The sequence below is a fragment of the Centruroides vittatus genome, unplaced genomic scaffold (genome assembly GCF_030686945.1).
Source record: "Centruroides vittatus isolate TY-2023 unplaced genomic scaffold, ASM3068694v2 contig_17, whole genome shotgun sequence".
Taxonomy (NCBI): domain Eukaryota; kingdom Metazoa; phylum Arthropoda; class Arachnida; order Scorpiones; family Buthidae; genus Centruroides; species Centruroides vittatus.
This window is the reverse complement of record NW_027121033.1, coordinates 73324-92474: the sequence shown is the minus strand read 5'-3', so window position 1 is coordinate 92474 and position 19151 is coordinate 73324. Positions and strand designations below refer to the sequence as shown.

The 19151-nt window shown below is 34.8% G+C and overlaps 2 protein-coding genes across 2 annotated transcripts in view; one reads left to right on the top strand and one right to left on the bottom strand.

The window, feature by feature from the left end:
- Nucleotides 1-17: 17 nt before the first annotated feature.
- Irbp (Inverted repeat-binding protein) lies at nt 18-11814 on the bottom strand. Its single transcript, XM_067263163.1, has 16 exons — nt 11728-11814; nt 4381-4459; nt 3604-3702; nt 3459-3533; nt 3289-3391; nt 2934-3027; nt 2654-2840; nt 1826-1902; nt 1577-1757; nt 1398-1512; nt 1104-1321; nt 839-1034; nt 696-773; nt 505-614; nt 350-442; nt 18-282 (listed from the first exon to the last, which is right to left on the bottom strand). Exons 2-16 carry the CDS (start codon nt 4444-4446, stop codon nt 166-168), a joined length of 1809 nt encoding a protein of 602 aa, XP_067119264.1. The 5' UTR covers nt 4447-4459; nt 11728-11814; the 3' UTR covers nt 18-165.
- Nucleotides 11815-15986: 4172 nt separating this feature from the next.
- Nucleotides 15987-19151, top strand: part of LOC136969057 (low-density lipoprotein receptor class A domain-containing protein 3-like) — a 38822-nt gene continuing 35657 nt past the window's right edge. The window contains exon 1 of the mRNA XM_067263139.1: nt 15987-16170. The gene's annotated coding sequence lies outside the window, so the exon portion shown is untranslated. The remainder of the gene's footprint in view (nt 16171-19151) is intronic.

Genomic DNA, 19151 nt, shown 5'->3' with positions numbered 1-19151 from the left:
TTAAAAGAAAAGAACAATTACAAATGTCTGATGGTTTATTGTGTACAATTTAGTGAGAACATGAAACACAACATTCATTCTGTTTGAACACAACACACAATTGTCTAGTTGTGGCAAATGATATGCGCAGAAGCACTTGAGTGCTCTTTTCTTCCCGTTTTAAACTTAGTCGACATGGAAGTACTTGTTTATGACCCCTATTATTTCGGCTTTTCTTGACCCACACTTAATTCCTCGACTTTTACAGAACTCTTTGAGAACGTTGACTGTCAGACGATCCAGCTGAAATGTAAAAAGATTTCAGTGTCAAAGTTTTAAAACTTTTTTGTAGATGCTTATAATGCTTTACCCTTCCTTCCTGCGCTTCTTTTTGCACATCCACCGTGACTTTAGTATCGTCCAGTTTGGACCTTTTTGACGTTCCTCCACCTGCGGCCCCTAGCTGTAAATAAGCGGATCAATCAACAAAGTATGAAACTAAATGTTATTCGCAGCACGACTTACATTTCGTTTCTTTCCAGTGACGATGTTTTCATAATTGTCTGAAAATGCCAGGGATTTGAATTCTTCCATCAGTTTCCCTGCTCGTTGTTCCATAGTTTTATAATCCGGCACTAAATAAATAAATATTTCCTTGCTGTGTATTCTGGTGTATGAATTAACTTATATGCCAGAGTAGCCAATACAAAACTTACTTGTGTAGTCAATTATCTCATCAGGAGCATCTTCATCTAGTGCAAGTGCCTCGATATTTCTCCAGTGTTGTTGAAGGACTGTAATGAGTAGAACTTTACTCTTTGTTGTGTGAGACAAAACAAATATGGAAACAATCAAATACCTGGATTTTCAAATGATTCGGGATGAAACCTAAACTGCAACTTCTTTATTATTTCCTTTGCTTTATCAACCAGCTGTTCTTTGGGTTTTTGCTTGTTTTTCAAGTTTAGTTTGCGCATATCTTCCATAAATGGTAGAAACACCACATGGAAACCATGTGGGACTTCTTGAATGCCGTGATCGTCCAACTCTTCCTCCTGTAATTGAAATGCTTTTTTCTTCTACTATACATTCTCCAAAGTACAACTAATGGCAGTATTTCTTACCTGCGGTATTAGGGCTACTAATTTTGGTGTATCATTGTTTCTACATATAAACTTGCAGATTGGAGCGTACTGCTTTTTATGACACTGTTGGAGTAGTGCATAGAATAACCGTATGCTTCCCGTAATTCGGTGTTCGTCGGGATATATGAACTGGGTGGGCCGGAGATGATGATGGACCTTCAGGCATGCTATTGGTTTAAATCCCAGCAGAGTCAACCCTATCTCACCAAAAATTAATAATAGTATTATAAAATTTCAGCGTTTCTCTTGTTGATTGTTTTCAAAGGACAATACCTGATTCTCCAAAATACTTCATCTGTCTTAATTCGTCCACATCCATGTAGATCGCTTTCCCTGCATATTCTTGGCGCTTTTTGAGATCCGACGGAAGCAATATTTCTGCCGTATCCTGCAACAGAGAGGAAGCTTGTATTTGATACCAACTGTGCAAAAACTGGAGCAAACCAACTTACACCACGATAATGTTTTGTCATTGTCTTCAGCTCTGCATTGTTTACTTTCGAAAGTTTGATGGAGTAGGGTTTATTCACGGAACGAACTAGGTTGAAAATACTGACGGCCATCTTGACGTCATCTCCGAGATAAAAGTTGACATGACCAAGCGAATGCTTCTTGTGATTTTTCGTTCGTATCCTGACAGATAAAAGCAGTTTGGTTTATTGAGAAAATTAGTGCATTACATAAAAATTAAATAAATGTACCTCGTCAATAACTCATCAAACTTCTCTGCTGGATCAGGAAGTTTATTATACTCTTCGTCTGACAGATACATAATGTCCTGATGAAAGATGTAACACATTAAGGAAAGAAGTGTGATGATATTCTGATAATTTATAAACAACCATAAAATGACAAATGAGACATATAATGCAACTCAAGCAAGAATAGGGAATTGTTATGCATCCCACAACATATAAAAGCTGCAATAGTTTACAGAGTGCAAGATAAAATTTGCATTACAAATATGTAAACAAATCGGAATGCTTGGCACAAGGTTTGTTGTAACAATATTATGCCGTACGATACAAACTTTTAATTTTTCCTAACGCAACTTTCACAGAAACCCACAAGCTTTTTCAGTTTACTTGGGTCTAACACAAATGAATATTAAACAGAATTTCTGCAATTCCTCTATTGTCTTCTTACCAGTACCCAAGGGTTGGTTTATTTTGTTATGGCAACACAACACTTAAGCGATCTGCCAAGGGAGATGCCTTCCGGAAGGACTTTTATGTGAAATGCTCCTATTTAAGTGTTACAAACCTCAATAAGTTCCACAAGTTGTCATAGATACAGACATAAGAATGGCCTTTTATGCCCCTCTCAAATTTGTTAAGAGGCATAAATGTCTAATCATCGCTTAAGGCACCAAGGGACATTGGGGAGGGAAACATCACCTGGTTTCCTCTGTCTTTAGAAACCAAAGCACAAGAAAAATACAATTTGGAAATTAAATTGATGACTTCACCAAATTAACATAAGATTAATGCAAATGTGTATTAAAAATCAAATGCTTTGATTAGACAAACCTTATAAAATTTATTTATATCAAATCTTCTGTCTTCTTTTCTCATGTGCATCACATTGACCTCAATTCCCAATTCAAACAGATCTTTTGCTTTGGTTTTGGCTTGTTTCTCCAGCGTAGGATTATCAGCATGGGGACTGTCACAATTGGTGAACAGTAGAATTCTCCGAGTGCTAAGTTTCTGCTGACTAAAAAACACAAGCCGTATATTTTGTGAGTTAGCAAAAGTACAGCATCTACTATGCTGGCATTGTGTCTAAATAAATCATTATCATTCTTACCATGCAGAGAAGAGAGTTGAACACGTCCACAGAGCTTCCGCTATTGAGCAGTCTTTACTGTGGCCATATTCTTCTTTGAACGTTTCGGCAGTACCTGAAATAACAGATTATCAATATGGGTCTACTTGTAACATAAAGTCGCATGTTTTTTTTTTTTTATAAAATCAGTTATAAAATTTATAAATATTGCATTAAAATTGCAATTTGATGCTAATTAATGACTGGTTACAAACTGTCTGTTAATGAGCATTCTTCAAATGTTTCATTTGTCAATTATCAAGAAATGCTGCATGGTAGAAACTATAGTCTATATGCAAAATTCATTACACTAAAGCAAATGAAACATTGCATTTACAGTTCAAGAGATTCTTCATTTGAATGATCTTCTCGGCACCAGGTTGTTCAAGCTCTTGAAATACGTAAATGTGTTTGAAGTCCAATGAATTCTTGGATTTGTCCTGTAAGAAAATGTATTAAGCATGTATTTAATATTATGTAGTGTTACACAACTTTAAAAATACTAACCGTTCCAAACAGAATGACTGACACGAGATCTTTCTCACTAGATATGATTTTATTCTTAAGAGTCGTATAAGCACACTGAAATGTAAAATGATTGTATTGTTTCATAATTTGTCTTCTATGTTGCAATTGCAGAACAACATCTCACCTTTACAGAACAATGAAAAGAAGTTTCTTCAGAGTCATCAAACATGTCTTCAGATGCGTCGATAAGAAAAATTAATCCTTCTCTCATGAAGGGAATGGCCTGAGAATATAATTGAAATTGTAATTTAAGGTTTCTATGCATTAAATTGGATTGGAATTTTTTTATATGTATTTCTGCAGAGCTCCATGCACTAATTTGGGCTGAATCAGAAGGGAACAAATTTGTTTACCAGAGGAGGAATATTTTGTCATTTCTGCACAGTTTTAGAAACTGGCAGCAATCAAAAGCAAAGCCACGTGACAAAAACCACTTTCTATATGTCAACGCAAACACATTGATTAGTTCGCATAAGACTGAAGCCATTTTGGGCAAATTAATGACATGATGGCATACCCTGTCTGGGGCACACAGTTGTGTCAATAATTTGCCATACTGTTTTCCAACTGAAACAAATTCTGACCTAATGTTCAGACAAAATTTGTTTCCGTTCATAGTGTTTCTATTATGATCATTCCACTCTCATTTACTGTGCTGTGTTTCTATTATGACCATTCCACTCTCATTTACTGTGCTGTAACCTTTAATTTACATAAATTTGAAAATAGTTCTTCAGACAGGAAATTTGAAACTGCACACTATTTTTGCACAAGAAAAAATGAACTGTAGTCATCAATTCGTAATGTTGCACTTACACGGCACATTAAATGATAGGAACACAGAAACCTCAATGCTGCTGCTTCAGAAATACTGTGCTTTGCAGAAATAAAATAACATTACCTCAAAATTACTGGTACCCTCGTTATTTTCATCTCTATCGTCTAGTTCTTCCCAAGTTGGATCCATGGATTAATGGCAACTGTTAATTAACAAATTAAAATGAAATATTTGTAGTAAATGAACAAAGAAAATGAACAAATGATAATTTCCTATATATACTGTTTAACCCAATTATAATGTCGGATGTAACGACAACCCTAATATGATGTCAAATTTTTATCGGTCCCACGATTTTACTATACTAGATAATGTTAAAAAACCCACTTGTAACAACGTAAAACCCTGTTTTAATGTCATATTTGAAGCACTCCCAAATTTACAAAATTAGATTACAAATTTTATTTAACAAAGAAAATACTATGTGTTCAGTCCTAGGGTCAGAGTCCACATCCTAGAACAACTGTGGGTGGTACTCTCACAGTCACCACACTTATAATATAATTTATACTAAATATTATACTGTAAAAATATATCATTATTTTTATTTGTAATTTAGTATGCCCCAATGCCTGCATCAGGCTTTATGACTTGTCAAAAATAATTATATATAGGTATACCTCACCTTACGTCGGTAATTGGTTCCAGGAGAGGTGACATAAGTCGAAAAATGACGTAAGTCAAATTTACTTGTGTACTACGGTGGAAAATGCCAATAATGAGCACTTAAAGACCGCTAAATAAGATGACAACACAGAAACACAGATGTTTTCATGTTTCGTTCTCTAGGATTTATGATGATTATAGTAACATTTACTGTAAATGTACATATTTTAATATGATTTTATGTGGTTTTAATGCTTTTCTAGAGATATTACGACTTCAATATTTGTGGCGGATGGATATAAAGTCAAATAAAATGACTTAAACTTGATTTTTATTTTCCCATATACTTTTTTGACAAACGACGTATAATCAAGAACAACATAACTCAAAGTATACCTGTATTGTGTTTGCAATGACGACTTTTTCACTGTCTGACATTTTAGGCTCTGAGTATCCGGGTGAGATGCCTAAAGGATTGTGATAAGAAAACAAGTATAATTGCATAAACTTAATTTTCGAATATCTTAGCCAAATTAAATTTATTGCATAGTTAGTAAAAAATACTTTATAGTAAGTGTGACAGCACAGTATAAGTTCCTGCCTGTTCTAACATGCTCTATAGCTAGCTGAAAGCTATCTTCAGTCCAAGAACCTTTTGAGAAGTCCTTATATAATTTCTATGCATATCTTGCAATAAAACGAGAAAACAAAAATTAATTAAAAAATAGACATATCTCAAGAAAAATGTGGCATCTTTCCCATTTGTCAGAGTAAGATGCCTAGTGGATTCATGTTGGGATTGGCATAGCTGACAATGGAAACTTTAGAACCTTAACTACATCATACATTAATTTTTTGCAATTTTTAATAAATTCTATTTTAACTTTTAGTTTTAAAATTACTCTGAAAACATTTCACAACAGGAAACTTCATTCTTATCTTGCTTTTATTCTTCTCGGATGTAGAAAATGTGGTAACGATAGCCAACTTTAGCTTTCCGTACTCAATATTGGCCCAACAATCTATCATACAAACATATGACAATATCTGACATCACCGTTTGAAAATAAAAATTAGTCATCTTCCCCGATTACCATCTTACCCCACATCACTATAAATTATCATCATCATAATAGATACAGTATACTCTATTACAGTGGTTCTTAACCGGTGTTCCGTAATCATCTTCCAAGTGTTCCGCAGATTTAGTCGCAAATCGGAAAGTGTACAATCGTATTCGAGCCACCGAATATAAAAAAATTAAAATCATAAAATTTTCATAAACTTAAATATATATGTACGACTCGTACTTATGAAGTGTACTACTGCTTCGAATAAGGTAAAGGCAATGAAAAAAACTGAATGAAATATGTAAAAAAACACCAGGCACAAGTTTCCCATTAAAGTTATTTAGGTATATTTTTTCCTGTCTTAGAATTGGCGTTAATAATATGAGTAGAGATTTTGAATTATAATTGCTCATTTCTAATAAAATAACTGATGACAAGCTTATGTATTTCATATTAACTTAAGTAAGTGTTCCGCTAAAGAAAATTGCTCACAAAAGTGTTCCGCATCCTAGAAAAGGTTGGGAACCACTGCTCTATTACCATTAAGAAATAATTTTACGGTAATATATATGATGTTAAATTAGAATGGATTTTATAATAGGTTCTTAAACACACTTGGTACATTTTATGGGACTGAAATTATGACCCCGCAGATGACACTCAGTAATAACGTCAAAAAATTGCCAGTCCTGTGGATGTTGTTATAATTGGGTTAAATTGTACTTTAATATAGAACACTGGTTTTTGGCCTTTCAGAAACTGCAAAACACCATTTGTATACTTTATTACCCAGAACATTTATGTCAATATACTCAAAAGTGATTTCACATTTACCGCTCTCACAAAACAACAAAGCAATAAACAAACAAACTTTAAAATCATTTTTTTTTTTTTTGTGTAACACTTGATAGAAGATTACAGAACACAGATTGTGAACCACTGATCTAGAACAATGTTTCCTGACAGACACACACTGCTAATTGTTCAAGATTTCAGATTTAAGTATACCAGATGAGTGCTTTTCAAACATGTATTTTTTCTATGTTCTGAGTTATAAAGTACTTTATGCTGTTCTCTAGTTTTATTGGACTATTAACAAGGATAGTTATGTCTTCATTAACAGTCTAATACGACTAGTGAACCATACACACGACGACAACCTGTGTTAATACTCACACACAAAACCAATCACCAGTGTGAAAACTTCCAAAAAAGCAAACATTTTCAATTCCCTCCTGGGATCTTCGTCAGGCTTAATTAGTTCTTTCCATTGGAACTGGATTCGAAGGTTTTTTAAAAATTTAGAACGTGCCCTTGCTTTCAAAAAGTTTTTTAAATGGAAGAAATTCACGAGCCGCTTTGAATAATATTCGACCAATGGAGACGCGTCGAGTGCATGTCATAATAAAATTATCCCCTAGTTATGACTATACTATTAATTAAGTCATGATTTGTCTTCCAATAAGCACTGCCATGCGGTAGAGAGATTAATTTTTTCTTTAAAATTAATGCATCCGGATTGGCGACCAGCCTTAAAAATTTTGATCGTTTCCAATGTTCGTAAATGCTCCTGATGTTGGGTTGTTCGGATAACTTGCACTTTTTCAAAAATCAGTATTACGTCCAGGTTCGTGGCATATGTGGACAAAGCTGTTGTATATTTATTTTTAAGACCAATTGCCAATCCGGATGCATTAATTTTAAAGAAGAAATGAATCTCTCTACTGCATGGCAGTGCTTATTGGAAGACAAATCGTGACTTAATTAATAGTATAATCATAACTAGGAGACAATTTTATTATGACATGCACTTGACGTGTCCCCATTGATCGAATATTATTCAAAGTGGCTCATGAATTCCTTCCATTTTAAAAAATTTTTTGGAAGCAAGGCATGTTCTAAATTTTTAAAAAACCTTCGAATCCAGTTCCAACGGAAAGAACTAATTAAGCCTGACGAAGATCCCAGGAGGGAAATCAAAAACGTTTGCTTTTTTGGAAGTTTTCACACTGGTGAATGGTTTTGGGTTTGAGTATTGTTTTTAAACAAACTGGTGTGGTGAGAGAATACAACCCGTGATTATTACAAGTAACTTACACATAATACAAGAAACATGCAGTTTGTTTTGTATCAATTTGGCCACAAAAGCCATTCTAAATCACACTTTTCCTTTAAGAATAGAGTCATGCCAGTCATCTATCTAACACCTCTCGGGAAAATTTTGAATTAAAATAACATGTCTTGGTGTGCACAAGAAGTCCGTATATAGTTAATCAGGGCCACCTGCCCCCAAGGTTTCCATGTCTAGTTTCGTCTTTCATCTAACTCTGTTGAGATTAAGGAAAGAGACAGACAGACAGACAAATGAATGAGCAGGAATTTATAGGTCTACAATGTTTTCAAATTGCAGCCCAATAAATATGTTGTGTCTACAATTTCTAGGATCAGTTAATGAACATTTGTGATCATGTCATAAATGTCCATCAACTAATGTCCAGATTTACATTATAGTCAAGAAGATATCATTTCACTTCTCAGCATCTTACTCATTCAACCACTTTGCAACATTTAAAATTCAATTAATGGGCATTTCTGGAATCTGCAAAGGAAATTATTTAATAAAAGATATCTCATCATTCTTTATAAGAACATGCAAAAGTTGCCCAAAATCAAATATAAATGTATCATTAATATATATATCCTGAGAGGCATGTTGAAAAATTGTGACCGGTATTTTTCTCCTTTCCAGCCAGCTTATCAGCTACAGTCCAATTAAAAAATAGTAACAGTAGCCTAAATTTACATGAAGAAAGTAAAACATACACAGTAAAACTTCAAGTTAGATAACAATAGAGTAAAAAATGCCTATTTTGAATAGATTTATATTTTTACCTTCCTCTTGCATTATGCAAAGAATCTTTGATAGCTTTTTTTTTGTTTTATACAACCCATGTAACACCTTTTAGGAAAAACATTCAATGTAACTAATGGAATCTATCAGTTTTGCAGTTACTGTACACCTTGTTGAGATAAAGCGAGAGGACCTCTTGATTTGGATCTGAAAATTGGTGTTGGAGAGTAGATACACTCAAACCTGTTTTTGTGCGGTCTTTTTCTGTGCAATTTTTTTTGTGCGATATACCAATTTGATTGAAATTCATATACCGAACAAAAAAATCACACAAATAAAAAATTGTACAAAAAAAAGACTGCACAAAAACAGGTTTGAGTGTACCACTAACTGTGAAAATTTCGTGGGAATCCAATAATCGGGATCACTTTGGTTAGAACAAATATTAAAATTTGAGTCGGAAAGTTGATTGTAACGTAAATCAGCATTGGAGGGACCATGAAAAACTTTGACTTGGAGAAAATTCAAGTTAAGAAATTCAATTTGAACATGTTAAATCCCATCACTGTTCCATTGAGACCTACTGAGTGCTTTGTTTTAAAGTTACAGACATTTGAGTTAGAGAAGTTTTATTGTATTATATATACTGTATACAGACACTACTAAGCTGAGGGGGCTTAGCAACCTTGTAGCACTCGACTCTATATTATTGTCATGCACCATTTCATATATTTCAGTTTCTCATCTGTCAAACAGTAGAATATGTTATACACATTCTACAGTTTAATATGGCCTTGCTATTACAGTAACACATTTTCAAGTGTCGCCTTACCCATGGAATATCCTTTTTTACTCTTACCTCAAAAAATATGGCTGGGTTTTAGGATTGCAAGTTTGAGCTACAAGTAGAAGAGTGAGATATCTGTAGGACTCTAGGGCTACTACATTTGGGCAACTTACTCCTTTTTGAATCACTTTAAAAATAATTTGGGCTGAATTTCAAGGAACCCACTTTATTTTTTTTATAAAACCTATATGGCAACCTGTGAGGTTCTCACTGAATATGTGCTGTTTACCCTCACACATTATTAATTAACAAAAATAGTGTTCTTTATACATAGCCATATTCCGTTTGCTTAATAAATTACGTCAATTACATGGCATTTGTCATATTGTGAAGAAATATATATAAATCTCAGATAATTCAAAGTTGTGATTAATTTTCAACTAACAAGGATTTCCTGTAAAACTAAACAGAAAGGATTAAAAATATGTTAAATTGCTTATCTTGTCAGAGGTCTCGTGATTAATTTATGCACTAAAAACATAATGGTATGTATGAAGCTGGCAAAGTTCACCTCGTCTGCAAATGACAGATGGCAAATAAATGAACTGCCTGGTTGCTCCGAAGACTTGGATTTGGGTTGGAAATCTTGAGAATTTTTGTGGGAAGTTTGTCCCAGATATGCCTCATCCCTCATCATTCCAACAGTCCCCATTGTGAGCCTGTTTAAAATGTCCTCTTAAGGCTCATGAGGCAGGAAGAACAAAAAACTGATGTATATGATAATACTTAATGATATTTAATCAATAAATTATAACAAATATTCTATTTAAAAGTAAAATAACCGTGAAAACTTTTCTTCAGATTTTAATAAACAATAGATTTCAAAAGCTTTAAGGAAAAATTATTTAAGTAATATTCATTTGTATAAAATCAAAGGTACAAACGCATCTCCGAATGAGAGTGTTGGGACCTTATCACAGCTATAGACCATGCCTACCAGAGTAAAAAAGTCAAAAGAACTGACAGTCTGCACAACTCTTTGTGAGATATATTCTCTCAAAATCAGTCTATCTGAAATTTTGAATACCCTCAAAAATGGGGTAAAATTTAAGAGAGAAAAAAGCTGAAACTATTTCATAAAACAATGCTAAAAATTAGCCATTTTCCACTTTACTAGAGACAGATAAAAGTTTTTAAAAAGAGAGAAATGCTATCACACTGACTACTTCCAGTCACTCCGTGTTCTCCATAAAGCTTATTGCATTTTTAACAAGTAGCACGGTCATATATTCTAACAATAACTTTAAAGATAAATATCCTGCCAAGGTTGGTCCACCAGTTGCCAAGCGGTTCCATTCCCCAAACACTGGGAGTTCGGTCGCGTGTTTGCACTCGGCCAGGACAAGCTGGCCATGTGGCATTTTCTGGGTTTTCTCCACATTCGTAATACCCAAATAGGGGACAGTTACCCTTAAAAAGACCTCCTGGAAGGCATTCCCCCTCGGCAGATCGCCCAAGTGTTGCATTGCTGTAACTTAACTAAACAAACTCGGCACGGGTCAATTAGAGATACAGGTTCTTTGACTCTTTCTGTCTAAGGTGATCCAAATCCCTCATTTGAAACTGCGATTTTACCCAAGATTTCTTTATTTTAACTTCAAAAATAGTGTATAGTTTCCGTAGAAGTTAACTTTAGGTAATATATATGTATGTAAATATGTAAATAAATGACCCAAAGGTAATTTCTGCCATAGTTCTGTACACATGCAAGCAACTATTGGTTAAGTAATGTTTTATTAAAGATGTTGAGTGTTATTTTTATTCTGTGCATTAAATTCTCGTGTAAAAACACATTATCTCGGTTACAAATGCAGTCTTTAATAGGATATTTGTCATAATACATTAATTAACTACCATAGATTAGGCATTGTCACATACACAAGCCTAAACCTGACCAGGTTCATATATATTTCTTGTTTTTCCAGTATAAATATGTTTATTCGCGTACATTCTTGTTATTTTTATTTATAAGTGTTCACGGATGCTTATTTCTATCAAATGAACCAAAACAGAAGAAAAATTTTAGTAATATTCACCTGAAAACTGAACTGTCTTGTAAGAAGTCAGCAACTGCAAGCCGAAAATAAATAATAACTAGCGCCATCTGCCAATTAACTTACTTCAAAATTTTTTTTTTTTTTTTTTTTTTTTTGTCTGGTTTTGATTCGAAAATTAAACGAATGATTTTTAAAATTTAAATATAGATTATTAAGTGAATTAATATTATAAATATTTGTTACTTAAACGATTTAATATTTTCTGTGAATGAAATTTTATGTAGATGGACTTAGAGTACTCTAGATGAATTGATGGCTGAGCGGCGGCGGCCTACCGCTGTGGGGAACCCAGGATCAAATCCAGACGGGTCTAAAAAATCTCAGAAGGCTCACCAGTAGCTTAATGGATAAAACTACTGAACATTGGTAGTTGGTCGCGGGTTTACGCCTCGCCAGGACGGGCTGGCCACGTGGAGTTTTCTGGGTTTACTCCACGTCCGTAACGCTTGAATAGCGGCCAATTACACTTAAAAGACCTCCCTGAAGGCATTATTCCCCGCGGTACGACCATCATAAACACATACAATTACGTCACACTTTACAACGGGCGATATAGCCTTGATGCTCATGCCCAACTAGTTACTACTACAAAAAAGTTACAAGAACGCCTAAATAGGGACCAGTTTCCCATAAAAGACCCCTCGGAAGGCATTTTCCCGTCGGCAGATCGTCCATGTGTCGCGTTACCGTAATCGAATGAAACCTGAAAAACCAAAAATCCCAGGAATTTTAAGAGGATAGCTCTTTATTGGGACCTTAATAAGCCCCAGGCCCACAGTGGCCCCCGTCCCTTATCAGCTGTCCGTCTTACTGTGGGCCTGGCCGAATCCTTAATGGTCTTGCTAATAAAAGGACAGAAAGAAATTTTATATAATGGTTAATCGGTTGACGGTAAAATGAAATTTATGAAATTAACAGCATTTTGACAAGACTTGGTTTCACCCCACTTCTCTTCGTATTCAAAATGTTTCCTTTCTTAGAAAACGATCTTTCGGAAGGAATGAAAGTTGCAGTTACACAGAGTAATTTTATGGCATCCATTCTAAGTTTGGAAATACAGTTTAATTTCGATTCCAAAATGCAATTGGCTTTTCTTGCCTAGAAATGTAGGGTATCTCTGAATATTGTTGAAACTGTAACACTAATTGCTTGCAGAATCTGAAAACACAGTTTCTTGTGCACGAAGCAGGTTATCGTGATAATCCCAAATGTCATTACTAATCTCAGGCTCAGTGTTACTTGTAGAAAACTCCGAAGTTTACTTCTCTCGATTTAATTCTAACACAATAGAATTGATTGAACTAAGCGCTTCTGCACATGCCTTTTGGAGTTGAAAATGTAAACGTTTGTCACTGTACATAATTTATTAAAGTATTATTTGTTTAGCATTTGAATTTTTTTTCGGTTAGATTGATGAAAACGGTCTCAAGTAAATATTTGTCACATTTACTACCATATTTAACATATTTGAATGTACAGTATCCAAATGTGATTTCAACTTCTGAATCCATTGCGGCCAAAAAATTTACTTACAATCAGTCATTTGAAGAAACTAGATTAAACTCATGTTATATCATTTGAATATGTTTGAACGTGCCTAAAACATGTCATCTCATTTGAAGGCGACGATTTATATGTCCAATTTATAGATATACTGTAGCTAAAAGTAAACAGCGGGAAATTTATGTAAACGTTTTCAAACAATAAAAATGCATGGAATGTTTCATTTATAAAAGCACAAGTTTGGATATAATACGCAAGCTATGTACTGTACGTACATGCAGCAGTAGTGGAGCATTGATTTTGTTGTAGTTTAACCATTGAGGACAACGTCTTACTGTTTCATTACAGTCAGTGACGGTTTTACCAGGAAACAAACCAAGTAACTGCTTCTGCTTCACATTGAGATGGACCCCAATCGGAAACCTTTTTTTTTTTAACTCTTTCCGCCCTGTGGGCACTAAGAGGGCCTCTTTTAGTAGGCCCATTATGGGTTCGGCCAGGCCCACAATGGGGCGACCGGGTGGTGAGGGACGGGGCCCGACATATCCGAACGGACCACCCCCCGAAAAATTCCTGGGGATTATTCGACCCGTTCGGATTCGATCCCGGGTCCCCCAGAGCGGTAGGCTGCCACCTTGACCGCTCGGCCATCCGGCCGTCTATCGGAAACCTTTACCCATTTATTATTTTTTAAAAATTTTTCTCGTTAAATTGTGAAGTCAACGTAGACAAAATTTTTGGAGTAACCTGATATATGTGCATTTGTATCAGATTATATTTGAATGAAACATGCAAACATGAAAAGCATGTGCGACTATTTTTAACGCTTTCAATAACAAACTGTTCAGGTAAACGATCCTTTAGCACACTGAAGCGTGTAAAAAATTATTTGCGTACAACATTAATTCAAGAGAAACTGTCCGATTTAAGCGTTATTTTTATTGAGGATGATAAATTGCTGAAATATGATGATTGAGTAGTTTGCGGCTGAGAAGAGTCGAAGAAGTAGTAATATGTATGATAAACTATATAATAAACTGTATGTTAATGATAGATGAATTAATTTCTTCCTTCAAAGAAAGACAGACATTTCTTCTGACTTTCTATTTTGTTTTTTTTTTTTTTTTTTTTTATTTGCAAAGATTCCCGAAAAATTTAAATTGCTTGAGCTCCTTTAAAGGTAAAACGGGCACTGCTGACAGTGCTAGTAAACACATTAGTTGTACAGTATGTGCTTTAAATTCTGAAACAGCAGGCCGGATTAAGACTTTTAGAGGCCCTAATCGCTTAAAAGATTTTAGTGTTCTCATATACATACAAACATACAAGAAAGACATCGGTCGTACACGAACTGTTTAGCCGGCAGAAAAGAGGTAAAGAAAAGGGAAGGCAGTGGCGTATCGAACACAACTGGCGCCCGACACTTTATTGGCGCCCCTCTCCCCCTCCAGAAACACATATAGTTTGTCTTGGAGAGTTGCCTCTATGTTTGAAGTTGGCGTGCAGTTTTTATGCTGCAAGGCCGTAGTCTCCCAAAGGGTCTAAATGAAAACCTGAGTGTAGCGAACACCAATAATTGAGTGCCGCCACGAATAGCTAAGTGTAGAAGTTAATGCCAAGTGGCGGTTAGTAGGAAGACTTATATCTACTTAATACCAATAACACTGAACGCGATCGCGAATCTTAACACTACTTAACAGCTAGACAGACAGCGCGAAAAGGAAACGAATGACAAACTAGACGAGACAAACGGATCAACAGAGACAAACAGGCAAGACAGTGTTCTCATATACTGTATATGTAATTTAAAATATAAACAATAATAAAGCATAAAATACATTTTTGATACATTTAAAAATAGAAAAAGTATCTTACACGCCCTCAAATACTTTAATTTTTACATTTATTGTGGGGGTTCCCTTTTTGTACAACTTAGTTCAGCTACACTATTTGCAGTTTTTTACCATATGGTCCATAGTAAATCAGGCAATGAGAAATCTCTGCGATGTTCCCTTTTCATGAAGCCTAAACACGCGTTTATTTTGGTTATTTTTTTTTAAAAAACTCTTTCCGCCCTGTGGGCACTAAGAGGGCCTCTTTTAGCAAGCCCATTATCGGTGACGGCCGGATGGCTGAGCGGTCAAGGTGGTAGCCTACGCTCTGGAGGATCCGAGATCGAATCCGGACGGGTCGAATAACCCCCAGGAATTTTTCGGGGAAATCCGCCTAGATATGTCGGCCCCTGTCTCTCATCACCCATTGTAGACCTGGCCGAATCCATAATGGGTTTGCTAAAATGAGGTCCTCTTAGTGCCCACAGGGCAGAAAGAGTTAAAAAAAAAAAAAAAAAAACATTATTGGTTAGTCCAGGCTCACAGTGGGAACGGCCGGGTGTTGATAAATCAGAACTAACCACTTTCCGGAAAATTTCTGGAATTTTCTGTGGGTTTGACTAAGCTCTAAATTGGGCTTTGGTAGTGAGAGGGGAGATTTTTAACTACATTATAATTTCTGCACGTAGAGAAGGCAGCGCTTCCCCGAAAAATAAAATTGAGTCAAGCGCCATTTCTATTTTAGCAAATAAAGAAAAAAATATTTATTGTTATAATTAATAAAAATAAATTATTAATACTCTAACGATTAATTAAATTAAGAAAACGAAAAAAAACTTTGTTTCCTTATATGATTTTTCGATTATTTGATTTTTTTATTATTATTTGTAATGACGTCAAAAACCAGACGATCTAAGGACGAGAATTGTGTTTGTTGTTGTTCAGTGTATTAGGCCTTACGAATGATGGATCATCGTAAATTAATATCGCTATTTTAAGTAAATCAATTGATAGGAAAGTTTTAAAATGGATCAGATAGAAACATAAGAAAGAAATTCGACTGGAATGGCAAATTGTCAAACTCTCGGTAAGTATATTCTTCAATTATTTGCAATGTTAAAAAAACTTGTTCCATGGATATTCTGCTGCAAGTTGCCATTAAAAACCATTATAAACCTGTTATATAAACCCAACACGAATACTTCTAACATGTTTCTGGATTAATAAACTTAAAAATAACTTCAATAAGGTGATTTACACACGTGAAAGCTGTAGATGAGTGGTTTAAATCTTTCCTGATAATTTTTATGTGGAAAATAAACATGTTTCATTCATTGGTAGAAGTTACCTTTAGGTCCTTTATATATGTCCTGTACGTATGATCTAAGTATTTAACAGTGACCTCTAGTGGAGATCTGTCTTGTATTGGTTCCAAATTAAAGAAATTAATAATGTATGGCTGGGTAAGATACATTATTCGTTTATTTGGTGTTTGTTTTGTTTACCAGATGATCGCTATTAATGGCTGCTGTTCTGGGGATTTGAATATACAGTAGAGCATCGATTATCCGACTCCGATTAACCGACTTATCGGTTAACCGACCGCGTTCTAGTCGGCAAATTCAAATGTCTGCTAGTGATGTGGTGCTACAATATTTGGTTATGTCTTGGCTACTTTAATATTATTTTTGTTAAATTTTTGCATGTTTTAGCTGGCAGCACTGGCTCGACCATGAAAGGGAGGCTAGTATTTAAACCAGGCCTAATACACTATACTAATAATGTATTTTTTCATACTTTTCGGTTATCCGACTTTTCAGTTATCCGACCAACCCCATTCCCCAATTGAGTTGGATAATCGATGCTCTACTGTATTTGAACTATCGTAATTAAAAAATGGATAGTTTCAGTTGGAGTTTTGTTTCTGTCCCGCGACCGTTGTAATCGAGTCTATTGTAAGTCGTGGCCCACCAGTGGCTGAGTGGTTCCATTCCCCGAAATCTGGGAGTTCGGTTGTGGGTTTGTACCTTGCCAGGATGGGCTGGACATGTGGAGTTTTTTGGGTTTTCTCCTCATCTGTAACGCCTGAATAGGGGTGATCTGCCTTAGAAAGAACTCCCAGAAGGCATCCCTCCTTAGGCTGATCGCCCAAGTGTTACATTGCTGTAACTTAATAAAACAAAGTATTGTAAGTCGTGTCCGCAGCGGTTGAGTGAGTAAAAAGTATCGAATGCCGATACTAGGTTGTGGGTTTGGGTCTTGCAAACTGGCTAGCCAAATGGTATTTTCGGGTTCTTTTTGCATGTCTAATGTGTAAATGAGAGTCAGTTTCCTGTTAAACATTCTCCCATTTTCAGATTGTCCATGTCGTATTCTTACTACGTCAAACTAATCTATTGTAAGTCTCCCTATCGGAATAGTATGCTTGTATAATAGGGTCTGATTTTTGCCTTGGAATTGGTGGAAACTTGATTTGGTTATAAAAGTCGTGTGCCAGGTGCCATTTGTCAAATAATAATAAAAATTAAGACTGTATTATATATTATCACATCCTCACTCTGCAATGCTTTTAGATTATTCATATAGGACAGATGCATTAAGAATATTATACAATATGAATTCATTCAGTGAATGATCTCACTTGAATGAGTTTGCATTGTGCAACATTAATGCTGAGTAATCAGTAATAGAGAGAGTTAAATGATTTGTGTAATCACTTTATTATAAAAATTCAAAATAATACAAATTTATTATTATTCTATATTTAACTTTTTAAATCATAAAGTAAAATAATTATCGGTAATTATTTACAAGCTATCTATGGGGGGTGGTGTTCTTAATTTCCTTAAGCAATACAAAATAAATTAATTACCTGATTAATTAAAAATTAAGTAAATTTAAAATATACAGCAGTTTATTTGTTGCAGTCTATTGTATTGCCAGGCTGCAATGGAGCTACTGATTAATGTGAGATGGGATCAAAAACAAACCTATAAGAACTTACAAGGATCCTATCCAGATTCAAATTTTGGTCTCTCAGAATTTCAGGCTGACATCTTTACTGCCTTGATTTCAAGTAACATGCCTTGGTTGGCATGTTACTTGATTAGAATTCTAGAGAATATTTTATAAACTTACCAAGTTTATATAATATGCTAATCAAGTAACATTTTATTTAAAAGAATAAATACATTTTTACAGGGTGTTTTCCAGCGATTCTGTTACTTTATGAAATATAATTAATTACCCTTAGGTTATCTAACTAAAAAGTCAGCTGTTTGTTTTATATTTAAATTAGTTATCAAGTTAGTTACTTTTGTTGTTATATGTATACCATTCCAGGGTAAAGACCTGAGTTGGCTGAGGCTGTTGAGGGCTGTGAACACTGAGTTGCCCCATTGGTACTATGATTGACCAATATGCTTATTTCTAAATTAATTAATTAATTAATCTGGAAGTGAAGATCAGACAGAGGACTTGGTACAGCCAGAGAGCAAACACATCTGCATGGTAAACAACAGTTGCAGTTTCAAATCTTGCTCCATGCCGATCTTTCCTTTCAACATATTCTAAATTAAATTTAACACAAGATGGTGGCTTAATTGCCTGCCTCTGGCCAAAATTACTTAATAATTAATTAATTTCGATAAAGGATCTGGCTGTTATTTAAATTAATTATTGGAAAAGCTAAACACTTTTCACTAACATAAAGATCCTTTTGGGATGAACTGTTTATGTGTATTGATGAAGATATTAAAGTTAGGAGGTGATTATGAGTTATCCCAGTGTTTTTCAAGTGGGGTGTCACAAAGTTTAGGGCCGATAATAAAACTAGTTTTAAAAAACAATAGCGAGACTATTATTTTACATGTAGGTATTTCGACAAAATTCAATGGATTTAAATTTTGATTTTGAACACGTAGAAATGCTTTTTTTGCATTAAAATGCTACTTAAAACTGTCAATTTTTAGAATTTTTCTTCCCGGGGAGCGAGTCCCTTCCCGGACCCCACCCCAGCGTTGTGCATATTTGTTTCCATAAAATATTCATCTGCCCCTATTAAGCCCC